We start from the raw sequence: 16,182 nt of genomic DNA on the forward strand, positions 1-16,182 counted from the left end.
CACTGAGCTAATGGTGCACTATAGACAGAGACAATATTTTGTCAAAAGTGTCATGTCCAAGTCTCATATCCAAGGGTCATGTCCAAGTGTCATGTCAAGGTATTATGTCCAAGTATCATCTCCAAGTGTCATGGTAAAGTCTCATGTCAAAGTCTCAAGTCAAAGTAACTTTTTTTTTTCACTTTTGCTTTTGCTTGTACTTTTACTTTTTTTTTCTTTTACTTTGGCTTTTTACTTTTGTCTACACTTTTGTTTTTCAACACAAATTAGATCTGGACAATTTGTTTGGGTAGCTCAAAGTTCATGACTCAAAGAAAAAAAATGGAAGAAATCTTAGAATCAAAAATAGAGCATGAAACTCAAAGAAACACAAGAGAAACTTAACTCTAAGAACTTGACAATGATCTAATGACAAGCATGAACTCAAATATGAAATAAAAAAGCACTCAAATGGATGTATATACTGTAATTTCGAAATCCCAATGGGACATATTTTTTTATGATTTTTGCAAAGCCCGAACTAAGAGAAAGTGACATAAAAATGACTACACATGACTCTAGACAACATGGATGGAATTAAAAATAAAAAATAACCCAAAAATGACATTAAAACAGAACCAAATATATGAAGAAAGACTCAAAAAAAATATAAAAGCACGCCACAACACATGTATATGGAAACTTAGTGGTAAAAACCGAATGGTTCCGCAAAAGAACAAACTAGAACCATAAAAATAACATATATGAATGTAAACAATGGAAGACAATAAAGAACAACACAATAACAACAAGAAATACACAAAGATAGGTAAAGGACCAAGATACTTAGCTCTTGTAGACCCAAAGCTCTTGATACCAAATGATAGCGTCCTCCTCGAGCTAGGTTGGGCCAAAGCACGAAGATGAAGCTATGGAGGTGGAATTTGTGCGGAAGTGATGGATATGGTGGTGGCTCACAATTTTGGTGAGTATTTGTGGTAGGATGGAGGTGTTTGATGGATCTCCGGAGAGGTTGGGCCAACTCTAGAGAAGGGTGGTTAGAGGGACCTCATGGGATGCTCTAGCCTTGACTTGAGACAAGATATGTTTGCACACATTTTGGCATAATAACATTCAAATTCATCAAGTGCTTTTACAAGGAAGGAGACCCTTCTATTTATAGAGAAAGGTGTCTCCAAAGTAGACAAGAAACCCTAAAAACTATCTACTCTTAAAGAGACATGTGGCAATCCTCTTTTACAAAGTTTCTCCACTCTTAGAGTGCCATGTGGCAATCCACTTTTGTAAAGTCTTCTCCACTCATGTGGTAATCCACTTTTGCAAAGTTCCTCCACTCTTAAAGTGCCATGTGACAATCCACTTTTGCAAAAGCTTTCCACTCTTAGAGTGACATGTGGCAATCCACTTTAGGAAGAGTTTCTCCACTTGGAAAGTGACACATGGCCACTTCCTTTTTAAGAAGTGTCTTCACTAAGAGCTTGCCATGTGGCCATCATGTCCCATGGTGGGACACACTCTTTTAAGCTAATATTACAAACCATACAATACTTGGCCCATTATACAAGGCCTAAAAATATACCCTATACTACTTGACCCTTAATACAAGGTCTAGAAATACTTCATGATAGCCCAAGTAAATAAGAGTTTAGCTCCTTCTTTTGGAAATGATTTTAATCCTTCTTGAATTTGTTTGGCCATGCTTCTTGTGATTGGACCCTTAGCTAGGAGTTTGTCATCAATCTTACTAGCTTGGTTGATGATCCACAAAAAAGTTAGGTAGGTCGAGGCTAGGAAAAAATAATACTAGTGGAGCTTAAGAAGAGATTGGATTCAACTAAGCGAAGGTGGTCTAAAGATTTGTTGGAAGTACTTTGGACGTATAGGTGCACACCTTAATAATCCATTAAAGAGGCTTTATTTAATTTAACATAGGGCATTGATGCCATGATACCTGTTGAGTATGTGAACCCTCATATTGCCTAAACAAATATGATGAAGAAAGACGATTGTCTAAATATAGAGCTAGACCTACTAAGCGAAAAATGAGAGAAAGCACAAATTTGAGAAATTATCATGAAGCAAAGAGCAGATAGAAAATACAACCTGAAGTTAAAACCAAGATCTTTTAAGAAAGGTGATATGGTGTGGCACATTGCTAGTAATTCCAGGAAGTCTGATGGCAAGTTTTTGACCATACCGAATAATTGAGGATGTCAACAAAGTTCCTTATAGGCAGGAGTACTTGTCGGGGTAGCCTTTATCTAATACTTGGAACGTAACTCACTTAAATTTTATTTCAGTTGATCTTGTAATCCATAGTGTATTATTTCCTTACATAATATTTTTTCCCTAAGGAGGATTTTGGCTTAGAAGGTTTTAACAAGACACTTAATCAATAAATAAAGGGTTCCCTCTACATATGTGCTTTATTTTTATTTCCTCTTAAAATAGCAAGCCTTCAAGCAAAACTTTCATAGTTCCCTACTAGCTACCTTGCTACTCCTAGTTGAAGATCTTTCATAGTTCCTTTCAATTACCTTGTCAGTCTTAGTAGGATCAGTTTCTATTCTTTTTTTTTTTTGAAATTTTGAGGCCTATAACTATTTCTTCCTTAACCATAAAATCACAATTTTCCTACTTCAACACAAAGTTAGTTTCTATTCATATCTTTAGTACGATGTTGAGGTTTTTCAAAAAATTATTAAACGAATCACCATACAAAGAGAAGTCATCCATGAAAACCTCAATGCTTTTCTTAATCAAATTAGAAAAGATAGCTAGCATGCACCTTTGAAATGTAGCTAGAACATTGCACAGACTAAATGACATTTTCCTATAAGCAAAAAATACCAAATGAAAGGTGAAGGTTGTCTTTCCTTGGACTTGGGCACGCATGACTATTTGATTGTAGCTTGAGTATCCATCAAGAAAATAATAATACTCTTGTCCAGCTAGTCTTTCTAGCATCTGATCTACAAATGAAAGTGGAAAGTGATCCATCCTCATAGGTTGATTGAGTCTTTTGTAATTAGTGCACATTTTCCATCTTGTTACTATTGTAGAGGATCAATTCATTCTTTTCATTGTAAATGAGTGTCATCCCTCCTTTTTTTTTGGCACAACTTGTACTGAACTTACCCAAGTGCTATCAAAGATTGGGTAAATCATTCCTACTTCAAGTAACTTGATTACTTCCTTTCTAACTATCTTTTTCATGGTAGGATTAAGTCTCCTTTGTGGCTGAGCCATAGGCTTGTAATTTTCCTCCATTAGAATTTTGTGTATACACTATGAAGCGTTAATTCCTTTTAAGTCTGTAAGAGTCCATCTTATTAAGTTCTTATTGGCCTTTAGCACTTCAAGTAACCTCTTTGCTTCTTAGGCGCAAGAGAGTTGCTTAGAATGAATGACTTGTTGCACTCCTTCTCTAGAAACACATACTTCAAGCGAGGAGGCATCTATTTCAGTTTCGCTATCTACGACATCAGTATCGCTCCAACTATAGGTTCGTGTCATTACAACTTTTAAGTTTGTTTCTTCTTACAGCTCTTTGGACTTGTTAAATCCTATGATAATTTTTCTAATTTTCTCTTCATCATCAGAATCTCCTCCTAGTTCAATATTCATTAAGGCTTTTTATGGAGGGTCCACTAGAGAAAATGAGCTTTTTACATCCATGTATATTCTATCGAACACATATATTCTGAAACAATCTTTTCTTTGGCTGGATATTTCATAGCCTCAAACACGTCAAAGGTCACTTTTTTGTCTTGTACTTGAACCTTTAGCTTGTCATTGTCCACATTAATTATGACTTTCGTACTTTTCATGAATGGCCTGCCAAGAATTAATGGTACTTTTGCATCTTCCTCTAGGTCCATTATCACAAAGTCTACAGGGAAATATAATTTATCTACCTTCACCAATAGGTTTTCTACTATTTCATAAGGATGTTTGACTAATATGTCGGTCAATTACAGCGTCATCCTTATAGGTAAGATCTCCACATCACTAATCTTTTTAATCATTGACAATGCCATAAGGTTGATACTTGCTCCACGTCACTAATCTTTTTCCCACTGTCAATTATCCTATGGTTAAAGGCAATGTGAAGTTAACTGGATTAACAATCTTATATGGCGGGGACTTTTGAATAATTACAATATCCATCCTATTGTTCCAAGATTTCTTCTTCTACGATTCGTCTCATTTTAGTTAACAAATCTTTCATGAACTTTGCATAGGTAGGCATCTGTTCCATTACTTCAGTGAATGGTTATTGACCTGAAACATTTTAATCATATATAAGAACCTTGTGAATTTTCCTTTCTAGTTGGTCCATGAGGGTATGGTAGGTGAGTGACAAGAGCATTGTCATCCTCAAACAACTTCTTTTTCTTTTGTCACTCTTCCTTTTTTTCTCTCGTGAGCTCTCTTTTTCACTCCCTACTTCTTTTCGAATAGACATTCTCTCATCATCTTTTTCTGCATTTTGTTTTTCTCTCAAATTTTCAAAATCATGCTCACACTCTTTTTCTTTTTCTTCTCTCAATTTTCCTGATTTAGGTTCACAATCTTTCTCTTTTTCTTTATATTTTTTTTACCTCATTTCCTCACCCCTCTCTTCTATGCCAAGTCATCACCAATTCCTTTATCCATAACAATTTCTTGCCTAGTTGTGATGGCTTTACATTAATCCTTTGGATTAATCTTGGTATTGGTCATGAGCTTTGCTTTTTGTTGTTCTGCTAGTTGTTATGCTAGTTGTCCAATCTGCACCTATAGGTTCCTAAGTGAGGCTTCTTTATTTTTCTAATTTGATGTAGACACCTGGAAGAATTGTGTTAATGCATCCTCAATTTTTGATACTTTGTCCTATTGTTGAGGTTGTTGTCCATGGCAATTTGTTTGTGCTGATTTCTTGTTGGTTGAAACATCATCTTACCTCTAACTCATTTAATTTTGGTTGAACCATTATCATGAAGTTTAATTCTTCTTTCCTTGCAGTTTTAGCAACAAAAGAGTGATTATTCTAGTGTTCACCTATACAAAAATCACATTTATCTGCTTTGTGGAGTTGTGAGCTCGCGGCCCAAGTTGTAGCTTTGCCATATGCTTTTTCAACTCTTCCATTTGAAAAGAAATGAGTTTGTTTTATACCAATATGACATCTTGTGTGCCTAGTTCCAGTATTCATCTTGTGAAAGGCTGATTTTTGACATATTGTGTTTGGTGATCACTAGTTGCTAGTGATTCAATTATTGTAGTAGCCGTTTCAACACTCTTCATCACAGTTCCTCCTGCTGAGGCATCCAACAACATTATTGTTGGTAGTCTAAGCCTACTATAGAACATGTTGAGTTGTGGTACTTCATTAAATCCATGATTAAGACATTTTTTAGCAAGGCTTTTGTACCTTTCTCATGCTTCACAAAAATTTTCGTCCAATCCTGGGAAAAAGGTTGTAATGGCAGCCTTAGCACTTAAATATTAATATGGTACGAAGAATCTGACCAAAAATTTTCTTTTCATATTCTCCCAACTTGTTAAGCTTTGATTTGTGTGAGATTGTGACCAAATATTGGTCTTTCTTGTAAGTGAGAATGGAAACAACTTGAGGTACACAACTTCTTCATCATCAATATTTATCCCAAGTGTTCCATATAGTTAATAGGACGTGACCAAGTGATTAAATGGATATTCTTAGTCTAAACCAGCAAATAGATTTGTTGTTATGATAGAGAGTAATGTAGGTTTCATCTTCACACTTCTTATAGGTCTAATAATGCTTGAAAAGTGGTGTGACCCCTATGATTGAGTGTAATCCCCTAGTAATCTCCTTTTAGTGTTTCTTGTAGCCATTTGATTAGAAAAGTTTGCTTTCAAATCAAGGTTTGAGTCTGCGACTTCAGTCTACGGCTACAGCGGTGGCGTCATAATTTGTCTTTGTTTTCTATTCTTGTTGTTATGCCTTTGATAATGCGTTCAACCTCTAGATCAAACAATAAAACCTGATTTTGTCTTCTCCTTTGCATACACAATAACTCAAATAGTAGTGAGCAATCAATGTAATAGTAATTAAAAATAATAATAATACGAAAACAAACAAATTGGTTAGCTTACACTAGTACAAAAATTGCGTACAACATCGAATATTTTGGGCTTTTAATGGTGAATTCGCAAACGACATCATATCAGGAGACATTAAATTGACGTCGAATTTAAAAAATTCGACGTTAAATTAACGTCGTCGAATTTTGTTTTATTTAATTAATTGTGATCCTTTTTTACAACTCTACAAGACTTATGAAGCAGAACAAATTTCATTTTTGATATTTTATAAAGCAAGAACTATGAACGTTTAGTGTAGTATTAACAACAAACAACAATAACCAACAACAAACAAGTTCAATCAAACACAACAACAAACAACTTCAACCAAACAACAACAAACAAGTTCAACAAAAAAACAACAAACAAGTTCAACAAATAAGTTTTTCAAAACGAAAACAAAAACTAACCTTCAAAAGGTGGGTTCGTCGAAATAAAGTGTTGTCACTAGTGACAGAGAAAGTAGAATGCGCCTATGAAGGACAAGAGAACAAAAATGATTGGTCAAAACAAACGAAAATCATACATAAAGTAGTTAATTAACATGCATTTGTATCAAATGAAAGAAAGATTACATGTGATGGTCGTCAAACTTCGTTCGAGAAAAGTTTGAGAAGAGAAAAGAGTCTCGTGCGCTAAGATAAAGTGAATCAATTTTCAATATTCCACTCAATTTTTTATTGAATTCACTAACCTTTTGACGTCTAACAATGGGGCATTCGACGTTTTATATCCTTTTACGTTGAATTATAATTTTAAACGACGTTTAATAATTGCATTTATTTACAAAAATGCCACTGGTTATTTTTAACGTTGGCTATTCAGTGGTTGGACGTTAATGGTGTAACATTATACGTTGTTTTTGTACTAGTGTTATATATACTTTAATATAGTTTTGTGCAATTATCAATCTGGTTTAAAAAAAGATTTTCTTGACTTAAATCGCCGACAATGGTGCCAAAATCTTGTTCATTTATCTATGCAACACCTAAAATATACCAGCAAGTATATTGGGTTGTTGTAGTATAACAAGTGTCGTATCTATAGGGATTTGTTAGAAAATACAATATTTTAACTATCTTGATCTTCTGTAAAACAGTAGTTGTGTGTAAGATGTATTGGAAAACATATTTGTGTCAATAAAAATGTTGTAAATTAAGTTAGAAAACAATTTAGATTACTAGATGAGTGACTTTTAGATTGTTGAAACTATGTTGTAAATTAAGTTAGAAAACGATTTAGATTACTAGATGAGTGACTTTTAGATTGTTGAAACTGCCTTGGACAACTTCTCCTTCTCTTGCATCATATTTATCCATAAATATGAAGCTGCAAATGATCAAGTCTTGGGTGTTTGCTTAGATGTAATAATTTTTATATAAATGTTAGAGTTGGTTTAAAAATAACAATTTTATAAATTCAAATATAAAATTTTAAAATATTTTTTTAACAATTTAAAATAAATATATTTAAAGTTTTAAAACAAAATTTAAATAAAGTTCAAAGTAAAATATAAATTTAAAAAAAAACTTAATCTTGCTAAAAATATTAAAAAACATATTACTATAATAATTATAACATTTATATAAAAGTTAAATTTGGTCTCAATTTGAAGATAAATGAAATTGTTGCAGTTTAAAAAAAATAAAACTAAATTGAGATAAAATACAAATAAAGAGATATTAAAGTGAGATTTTTCACATAACACTTGTTTTTACATGAACACATTATCTAATCAGGATCACATCACATTGTATCTACCGTAGTAGATTCCTCATTTGACACATGACCACTTTCTAAAAATTAAAATAAATAATTAAAAAAAAATCATGAACGGATAACACATAGTTAACATTAAAATAATCAAATTATATCACATCTTTAAAACCAAAGACCTAATTAAGGCCATTAAAATCCGAGCATCTAAATGATATTTTCGGATTAGAATTTGTGATTATAAAAAGAAATATATACTATTAATTATGCTTTTTAGTTAAGTTTAAATTTAACTTTCACCTCACCGATCGTACAATTTTAGTTTTTATAAATTTTTAACAATATATTTAATCTGTCAATTTCTTAAAATTATTTTTTAATTCATTATCAATATATAATTCAATTATTATTGTGAAGAGTACTGATTTTTCATTAAAGTGATCTAATTATTGACAATTAGCAATATAAAATGTAAAAAATAACTTTTCAGATTACGAAATCATTAAACATTACTGTATCTTAAAGGGTATATTTTTTTAATGTTTTTGTAATAAAATTTAAATTGATAGTATTATTAGTTAAACTTATTAATTTAACTTTTTTTTTATTGGTCGTGGTGAATTAATACTTATTTATTCTTGAAGGTAGTAATTTGGTAAATAAAATGTCTAAAATTAAAAGAAAACCATAGTAGTTGTTGCAGAAGTTGGTGAGGGAGAGAATTGGAAGGAAAGAATCAAAAGGTAATAACAATAGGATAATGATATTTGATTACATTTTAACATCTTCTACCTGTCATTCTGTGATTGGTCCATGTTGCTGTTTATGATTAATATTATTGATTGTGAAATAATTTTAAATCAATCACAGAATGACACATAAATAATATTAAAATATTGTAAAAAAATTGTTGTCAAAGTATCATTATCCATAACAATAATAATAATAATAGAAGGGCTAAAAGGAAAATAGGATTGTGAATCTCAATTGCCATTGGGGATTGTAGAAAGTGCACATTTATACGTGAGCTTGGAAGTTGCAAAAAAGTTTCACCATAGAAAGTTGAGTTAGTTCATGTGGCTTTCAGAAAAATAGTCTAAGCTACCCCAAATGTGTATCTTGAGATGAAGAATTATTGTAAACAAATTAACTTTGAAAAATTATCTTTAGTTTTCATCCTTTACTTTATTGGTCACTTTAGTCTTTTAATTTTTGCATTTTGTTTTTCATGATTTTGAATTATTTGAATTAAGTTTCTTACCTCGAAAAACTCAATGCAGTAACTAGCAAAATTGTAAAAGAGGTGTTATATATGATGTCTATATAAAAAAGTATATAAAATGTTTTAATAATAATAATATAGATATGGTTAAATTATTCTTTTATCGTTTTTATTTAATTTTATCATTAAAAAAATAATGTAAATAAGTATTTCATTAGTTAATTACGGTTTTTAATGGTAGATAAATAAATGAAATATTTGTTTTTTACATGTTAAATTGTATCAGTATAATTCATCAATATAAACGTTATTTATTTAAAATACAATACAATTGCATATTTGATTTTCAAATAAAAATACAAACAAAAACAATGTTTTTTATCATTTAAATTTTTAGTTTAAAAAATAAATAAAAAATTAGCTAGAAGACTACTACGTAAGCACAAGGAATTATCTAAATATTTAATAACAACAAGGAATGATCACAACATGAAATAAAGGTCTACCTGTGAATGGTGTTTAATATTCAAGTCAGTAAGTGAACACAAAAAGTTAATGCACGTAAATATAGATATTGAAAAAGTGAGTTGAAGTGAGGGACCCTTATTCTTCCTGTAATTTACCAAAAACATCTTTTCACAAATAATATCTTATACGGAGTAGTGATTCATGTCAACAAACTTAATTAAAATATGTATAGAAAAAAAATAGCGCACCCTTATTTTTAACTTTACGATCACATACTTATTTTACTGTAATGTTATAATATACTTACCCTTTAATTTTCATGTATGTTTTATTCAGATAAAATCGTGATAAAAGTATCAAATATTAAAATAAACAATTCTTTGAATATGTGTTAATTTTAAATAATGTATCCTTCCCAAGAGGCATGCAGTTGTAATTAAGACATACTAAACTAAATAATGATAGATGAGCTAATTGGCATGGGAATCTTTCACAATGAGGGACATGTGCATGAACCCAAAGAAGAAAATAATTAGAATAGTTTGAAATGTTGAACCGATTTGGAATCATGGATTGGTAAGTATAACCACTGTGACACGTCAAATAAATGTCTGTTTTGGAACAACAAAACCAACTACAACAAGTTCTTTTCCACCGACACGATGAGTTTCACTAAAACCACCTAATCCCCCTCTAATTCATTTTTCACTGTACTATGATTCTTCTGATTAACTATTCGATTAGGTCAAATTGAAGTTAAAGTATTAGGCATTGTAGCTTTCTTTTATAAAAGTTAGTCTATGTCACACAGCAAGTGTTTCGGTTACGAGCCACGCGTCTAATCATTTCTTCTGCTGCATTACTTTTGTTTTTTCCAGCTGTTCTTCAATTTTGTTCTCGCGTATATAATGGCTTTTTGGCCATTCGAATTACACTTCTCAACTCAGCAAATTGGACACTGCCTTCAAATTTAATCTTCTACCCACATGCCTCCTCTATCATTTCATTCTTCCATTCTTCACTCTTCCAAACAACAACCTTATTCTTTTTTTTTTATTAAAACTAAGTTTCTATTTACAAAAGTTCTTTAAACACTAAATTTATCTCTAATTCAAACGTGAGGTCTTCAATACGATTCTTCTATCGAAAACATAGTGTATTTAAGTTAAGAACATCAAGATTCTTATAGTTAAGAAATGAATTTTAAGTTTAATTTAATCCTACAAAATCGATCACTCTTTTTACAGTTAAGAAGTGCATTTTAAGTCTAACTCAATCTTACAAAATTAGTCAATACAATATCATATTAAGAGATGGACTTTAAGTCTGACTCAACTCCACAAAACCAGTTTGTAAGATAAGGTTTGCATCCACTTATATAATATAAATTGGTCTTATTTCTAATCCATGTGAGACTTCCAACACTTATTACTCTAATAGAAAATTAAGATAAAAATTTAGGTGTAAGTAAACTTTATTAAATTGTCTTGCAAACTAAAATTTACTTTATTTATATAATATAATTTAATCTTGTTTCTAATTAATGAAAAATCACTAGCAAAATTTCATAACTAATCTATATTTAGATTTAGTATTAGGTTTTTAATTAGTACTTTTAGTCTATAATAATGGGTCCATTTCATTCAAGTTCTTATTTAGATAGTCATAATACTTTATTTTTAGACTACGATATATAACCAATTCAATGACAGCCTTTGAATGTAATGGCTGATCAAATAAATAAATGTGCTTGAAACACAAATAGCCTTGAAGAATTGGAAATTTATAAAAATGAAAAGAAAAGTTTAATTAACATAGAATTTGCAACCTTTTTAGAATATTAAAGTTACGTAAAGAGTTTGCTGAGTTTGTACTCTAGTTTGTAGGCTTCGTAAAATCTATTTTTACGAAGTATATTATATTCTATTGAGTAAATTGTATTATTATATAATATTTTTCTTCTTCTAGAACAAAAATCTGAGAAAGAGGAGTAGAGAGGAGAGAGAAAAATGTAATATTGTACAGACAAATATTTCAAAATAAATGTACATTCATAAGCATTGAAGTATCTTTGCTTATATTCTCAGAGGTCCTTTAGTTGTCCAAAGACATTTTTATTCTTAAAAAAGTTAATGATAACTGCACTTTCTCAATTTAGTGAGTTTCACTATTTTTCATGTTTATTTGCTCACCTAAATTTCTTTTTTTTGAGGCATTTTTTTCCTATCAGCCCCATCAATTGTTTTTCTCTCTTTTCATATATATTTTTCTTTTCCAAGGAAAGAAAACTTGATTTTTTTTTCATTTTTTTTCTCTTCAAAAGTTCCAAACAAACAATGCTAAAATACAGAAAGAAGTCATGCAGGTTTGTTTAGTAGTAACTAGAAAGAAGAAAAAAGTAGGTGGATGAAAATAGGAATTAAAGGGACGGAAAGAATTATGGAATGTTTGATTTAAGAGAATCAGAGAAAAAAAACCATCTAAATCAGTTTTAATGTGTGAAAAAACAGCTTTGTAAGTCAAACAATTATTTATGTTAGTAGAGATTTTAAATTGACCATTTGGAGACTTATCAATAAAGAAATAAAAATGTAGTAAAATCTGCAACATTTTATCTTCCACTCCATGTATCTACAGTCAAACTATTTAGGATTCTCATTTCTCATTTTTTTTTCTTACTTTACATGGAGATATTTTACAAAATATCATGAAGATATTTTACATAATAGTATTAAAGGAAAAATAATATGAAAAAGACAAAAACCTTGAAGACTTAAAAGAATAAGTTTATTAATTGAATACAAATTTTAAGATAAGAAACTATAAACTAAGAGTATAAAACTCTCAAAACACTCAATCACACATAAAATTAACTAATTTCATATATGTCAAATGTGAAAAATATAAAAGGAGAGTCTTCTATGAAATATGACAATGTTTTTTCAAGAAATTAGGGTGTGAAAGAGAAACAAAACATACTAACTAAAAAGAGAAAAATTCCTAACTTGCCAAGAATTATGATATAATGTGATGGAAGGATTACTTAAGAGATATTACCAATAAAACATAAATTTAACCTATACATAAGATAAGATGTTGACATCAAATTCAACAAAAAAAAAAACTTTAAAGCAATATGTTCATATGGATTTTCATATTTATATAAAGTTTAACTCTAACTCAACATGTTAATAGGTTCTAAAATATTTTGAAAGAAATTTTGCTTTTGAAATATTTTGAAACACTCTTTCGGGATATTTTAAAAAAATTATTTTGAAAAAAAAAAGAGTCTAATTCTAAGCTATTTTTCTACAAAAGATTTTGTATTTTCTATTTTATTTTCTCCAATCCCCTGCTCTATTTTATGCATTCTTTCTTCCCCTATAGTCATGTTGCTTGTATGATATTCTTGAAATATGTTTCCCCTCCCTTCATATTCGTATTATATTGTGTCCTTTCAATAAAAATTGACACGGGAATTAAATATTTTTTATTTTTTTCTCATCCTCTTTTAGCAATTAAGTTTTCAACACTATTAACTATTGTTTACTCAAAACATTTTTCTCACAAAACTAACAACACAACTTTTCCTTAAGAAAAGAGTAAAAAGGGTTTCAAAGTAACTTTTTAATCCGCGTCTTAAACTTTATTAGCGAAACGCAATGTGAAACATATAGAATATAGAAATCAGATAGGTTATTTGTGTCCTCCAACGACAACTTTTGGTCTTACTTTCTCGACAACTACTTTTAATGAAAACAATTTAACTGCAAAACAAATGATAAAATACAAGATATAATAGATCAGAGTCTGTTTCGAAATTTTATTTCATAAAGAATTACAAGAGAAAAAATATTTAATTAGCTCATAAAAAATCTAAAAATAAAATTTTAAAAAAGTTGTACTAGAGAATTTCACATAAGTTAATTTTAATAACTTATAGGAAAAATAATTTTAATTTTTCTTTTTAAAAAATATTTGTAAAGAAGTTCAAGTAACCATATAATTAATAACAATTTTAAAGTTTGAAAGCTGTTTAACATATGCACATTATTTTTATTACAAAAACTATGTTTTATTTATACTAGTATTTATTTTATCTTATATTTTTCTCATTTTATACAACAACTTGTTATAAGAAGTGTAGAGAGAGGATACATCACTTGCTCTTGGTTTGGAGAGAAACTGAACTTACAAGTGACAGATGAATTTCATGTAGCTAAGAAAGTATAACATGTTCTTGGGTTCTTGCTACAGAAGAAAAATCAAAGCAGAGATAGATCTTAGAAATGATCTGAAAAAGGTGAAAAAGAAGTTCCATTTCGTTGAGGATAAGCATAATTTCGATTCAGAAGACACCATGACAACCAAAAGCAATCAACACCATCAGTAGTTACTGTCATTTGATGTCATCCAGATTTGATGTTTGCTGTTGCCAAAGTAAGACCTTTGCTGCTTAAAATTTCAAAAGCGACATGCTCTGCTCGTAAGCTATATTAATCATTCAAAATTAATTCAACTTAACGATTAAGGATGCTTTGTTGATTCATCGTAAATAAAACTGTGGTCGTTTGTTGATTGATGAAAAGATGCATACTTCTCCATAATGCCCCTGTCTCTGCATTATTACTCAACAACTTTTGCACTCTCAGACATATCATATCACCATATATACCAGCCATGATTTGCTACAATACTATTATTTTCCACATCAAAATGTTGTTGTACTTGTAATTATACTTACAATATATTTATTATACTTCTAATTCCGAAGAAACATAATTGTTCAAGGCCAAAGGCATAAGTAGCAAGAGTCTATTTTTCATTCTCTTTATATTACTTTTTTTCTTAATAATACGTTAGTTGAAGCTAGCTGTGACCTGTCAAATTAAGTAATTTCCATTTAGTTTGAAGATGCTTGATATAACATTGGAACTTGGAAGTTTCTATCTGTTAAAACCAGACCAGAGTCTGTTTGATCGTATAAGTTGATGGATTTTGGAATGTATTTCTTCCTTTTCGTCGTAGGCATAACATGTGCAATCATTATTTTTCCTAACGAACAAACAATTGAAGGGTTTATTTATCCTAATCCACACATCACCAACTCCAACCCAACTAAACCGTTTTTGGTATCTATTTATTGCCATCAGTGTGCGTAATAATTAGGAACTCAATAAATAAACTACAATCTTTAGTAGTAAAATTTAGTCTTTAATTAATCATGATGCTAAGAAGAATGAAAAGCTAAACCTAAAAAGAACACTAAAGCAAAGATCATTTAAGGGTGTTATTAATTTGTATTACCAAAATTTCTAACAGGTTTGAATCCCAAATTGACTTCTTCTTATCATAATAATCACATCCAAGTGGCTATAACTTCACTTTCAATCTATGGCATAGTTTCCATTGTTGAAATGTGACAAAACACCTGTAGCCATCCAATAAGACCACCACACACATTTCTTCAAACTCACCTTAACTTCGTTTACTCACTCTCTCTCTCTCTCTCTCACTCTCTCACACCCACTCGGTTCCTTCTTCCTTCTTCCCTCTTCAACCCCATTTTCTTTTTCTTTTCTTTTCTTTTTCATCCAAACATGTCCTCAGCAACATCATCCAATCTCATCTTCTTCTCAATATTACTCCTTTCTTTTGCAACAACAACAAAATCCGACAACCCACCGTGCCCGTATCCGTGTTACCCACCACCCACCGGAGTCGTCACTCCCACAACCCCTTCAGCTGGCGGTGGTTCCACCGTTACACCGGCACCACCTCAACCCGTCTTAACATATCCGCCACCTTCCGGCTCCTACCCTTATTACCCAACACCGCCTTACGGCGGCGGGGGCGACAACAGCGGCGACGGAGGTGGTGTTTTTGCCACCCCGCCACCCCCTGACCCTATTCTTCCCTACTTTCCGTTCTACTACAAGAATCCACCCAACAAGCCAAAAGACAACTCAGCACCGACCAGTTGGAGGAAACGGAAGGAGATGGTTTTCATAACTAGTTTGTTGTCGTTGCTTCTTCTCTTTGTATAACTCTTTTCATCGAAATCTTCATGTACTCTAAATTGTTAATTTAATGCTTCTTTTTTCCCCTGTTGTTTTTAGAAATATAATGTTAAGTTACCCATGTTTTCTTTTTTGTTGCGTTTAAGAAAATGTTACTTTATCTGTTGTTTGCGGTTGTGAGGTTTTATGAGCATGATGTAGTTCTTCAGGGGAAGAGAAAAACAGAGGAGGAATTTCGAACTGGGGAGCTTGAGACAGAGGAAAACAAAAGAATAAAAACTCCGAATATTTGCTTGGAGATTAAATTAATCGATTTATCAATTTATTAACTAAACTGTTTTTTTAAGCAGGAAATAAATTGGTTTAAATTTTGAGCATTTTTGTCTGAATTGAATGGTGTGATTATTAGGATAGAGTCACCGCTATATATTTATGTCACCTGCTTTGGATAGTTGTATGTAGAGCTCTTATTTTCTTCTTCTCTTTTCTTTTGTTTTATACTTTAGTTGTTTGTTCTTAATTGTATATCAAAAACTGTTTTTTTTTTATATATAGTATAATAGAAAAAGGATTGAATAATAAAAGTAAGCATAAGATAGCAAGTGAAAAAAAATGAAAGATAATTTTATATATGGTTTTCCTTTA

At 30.8% G+C, this 16,182-nt stretch overlaps 1 protein-coding gene across 1 annotated transcript; it reads left to right on the plus strand.

Annotated features, from left to right (window-relative positions):
• Positions 1-14,950: 14,950 nt before the first annotated feature.
• LOC108342300 (leucine-rich repeat extensin-like protein 6) lies at positions 14,951-15,621 on the plus strand. Its single transcript, XM_017580059.2, has one exon. The coding sequence runs from the start codon at positions 15,118-15,120 to the stop codon at positions 15,562-15,564; it is 447 nt and encodes a 148-aa protein (XP_017435548.1). The 5' UTR covers positions 14,951-15,117; the 3' UTR covers positions 15,565-15,621.
• The last annotated feature ends 561 nt before the right edge of the window (positions 15,622-16,182 follow it).

This window comes from Vigna angularis, chromosome 1, assembly GCF_016808095.1.
Source record: "Vigna angularis cultivar LongXiaoDou No.4 chromosome 1, ASM1680809v1, whole genome shotgun sequence".
Taxonomy (NCBI): Eukaryota; Viridiplantae; Streptophyta; class Magnoliopsida; order Fabales; family Fabaceae; genus Vigna; species Vigna angularis.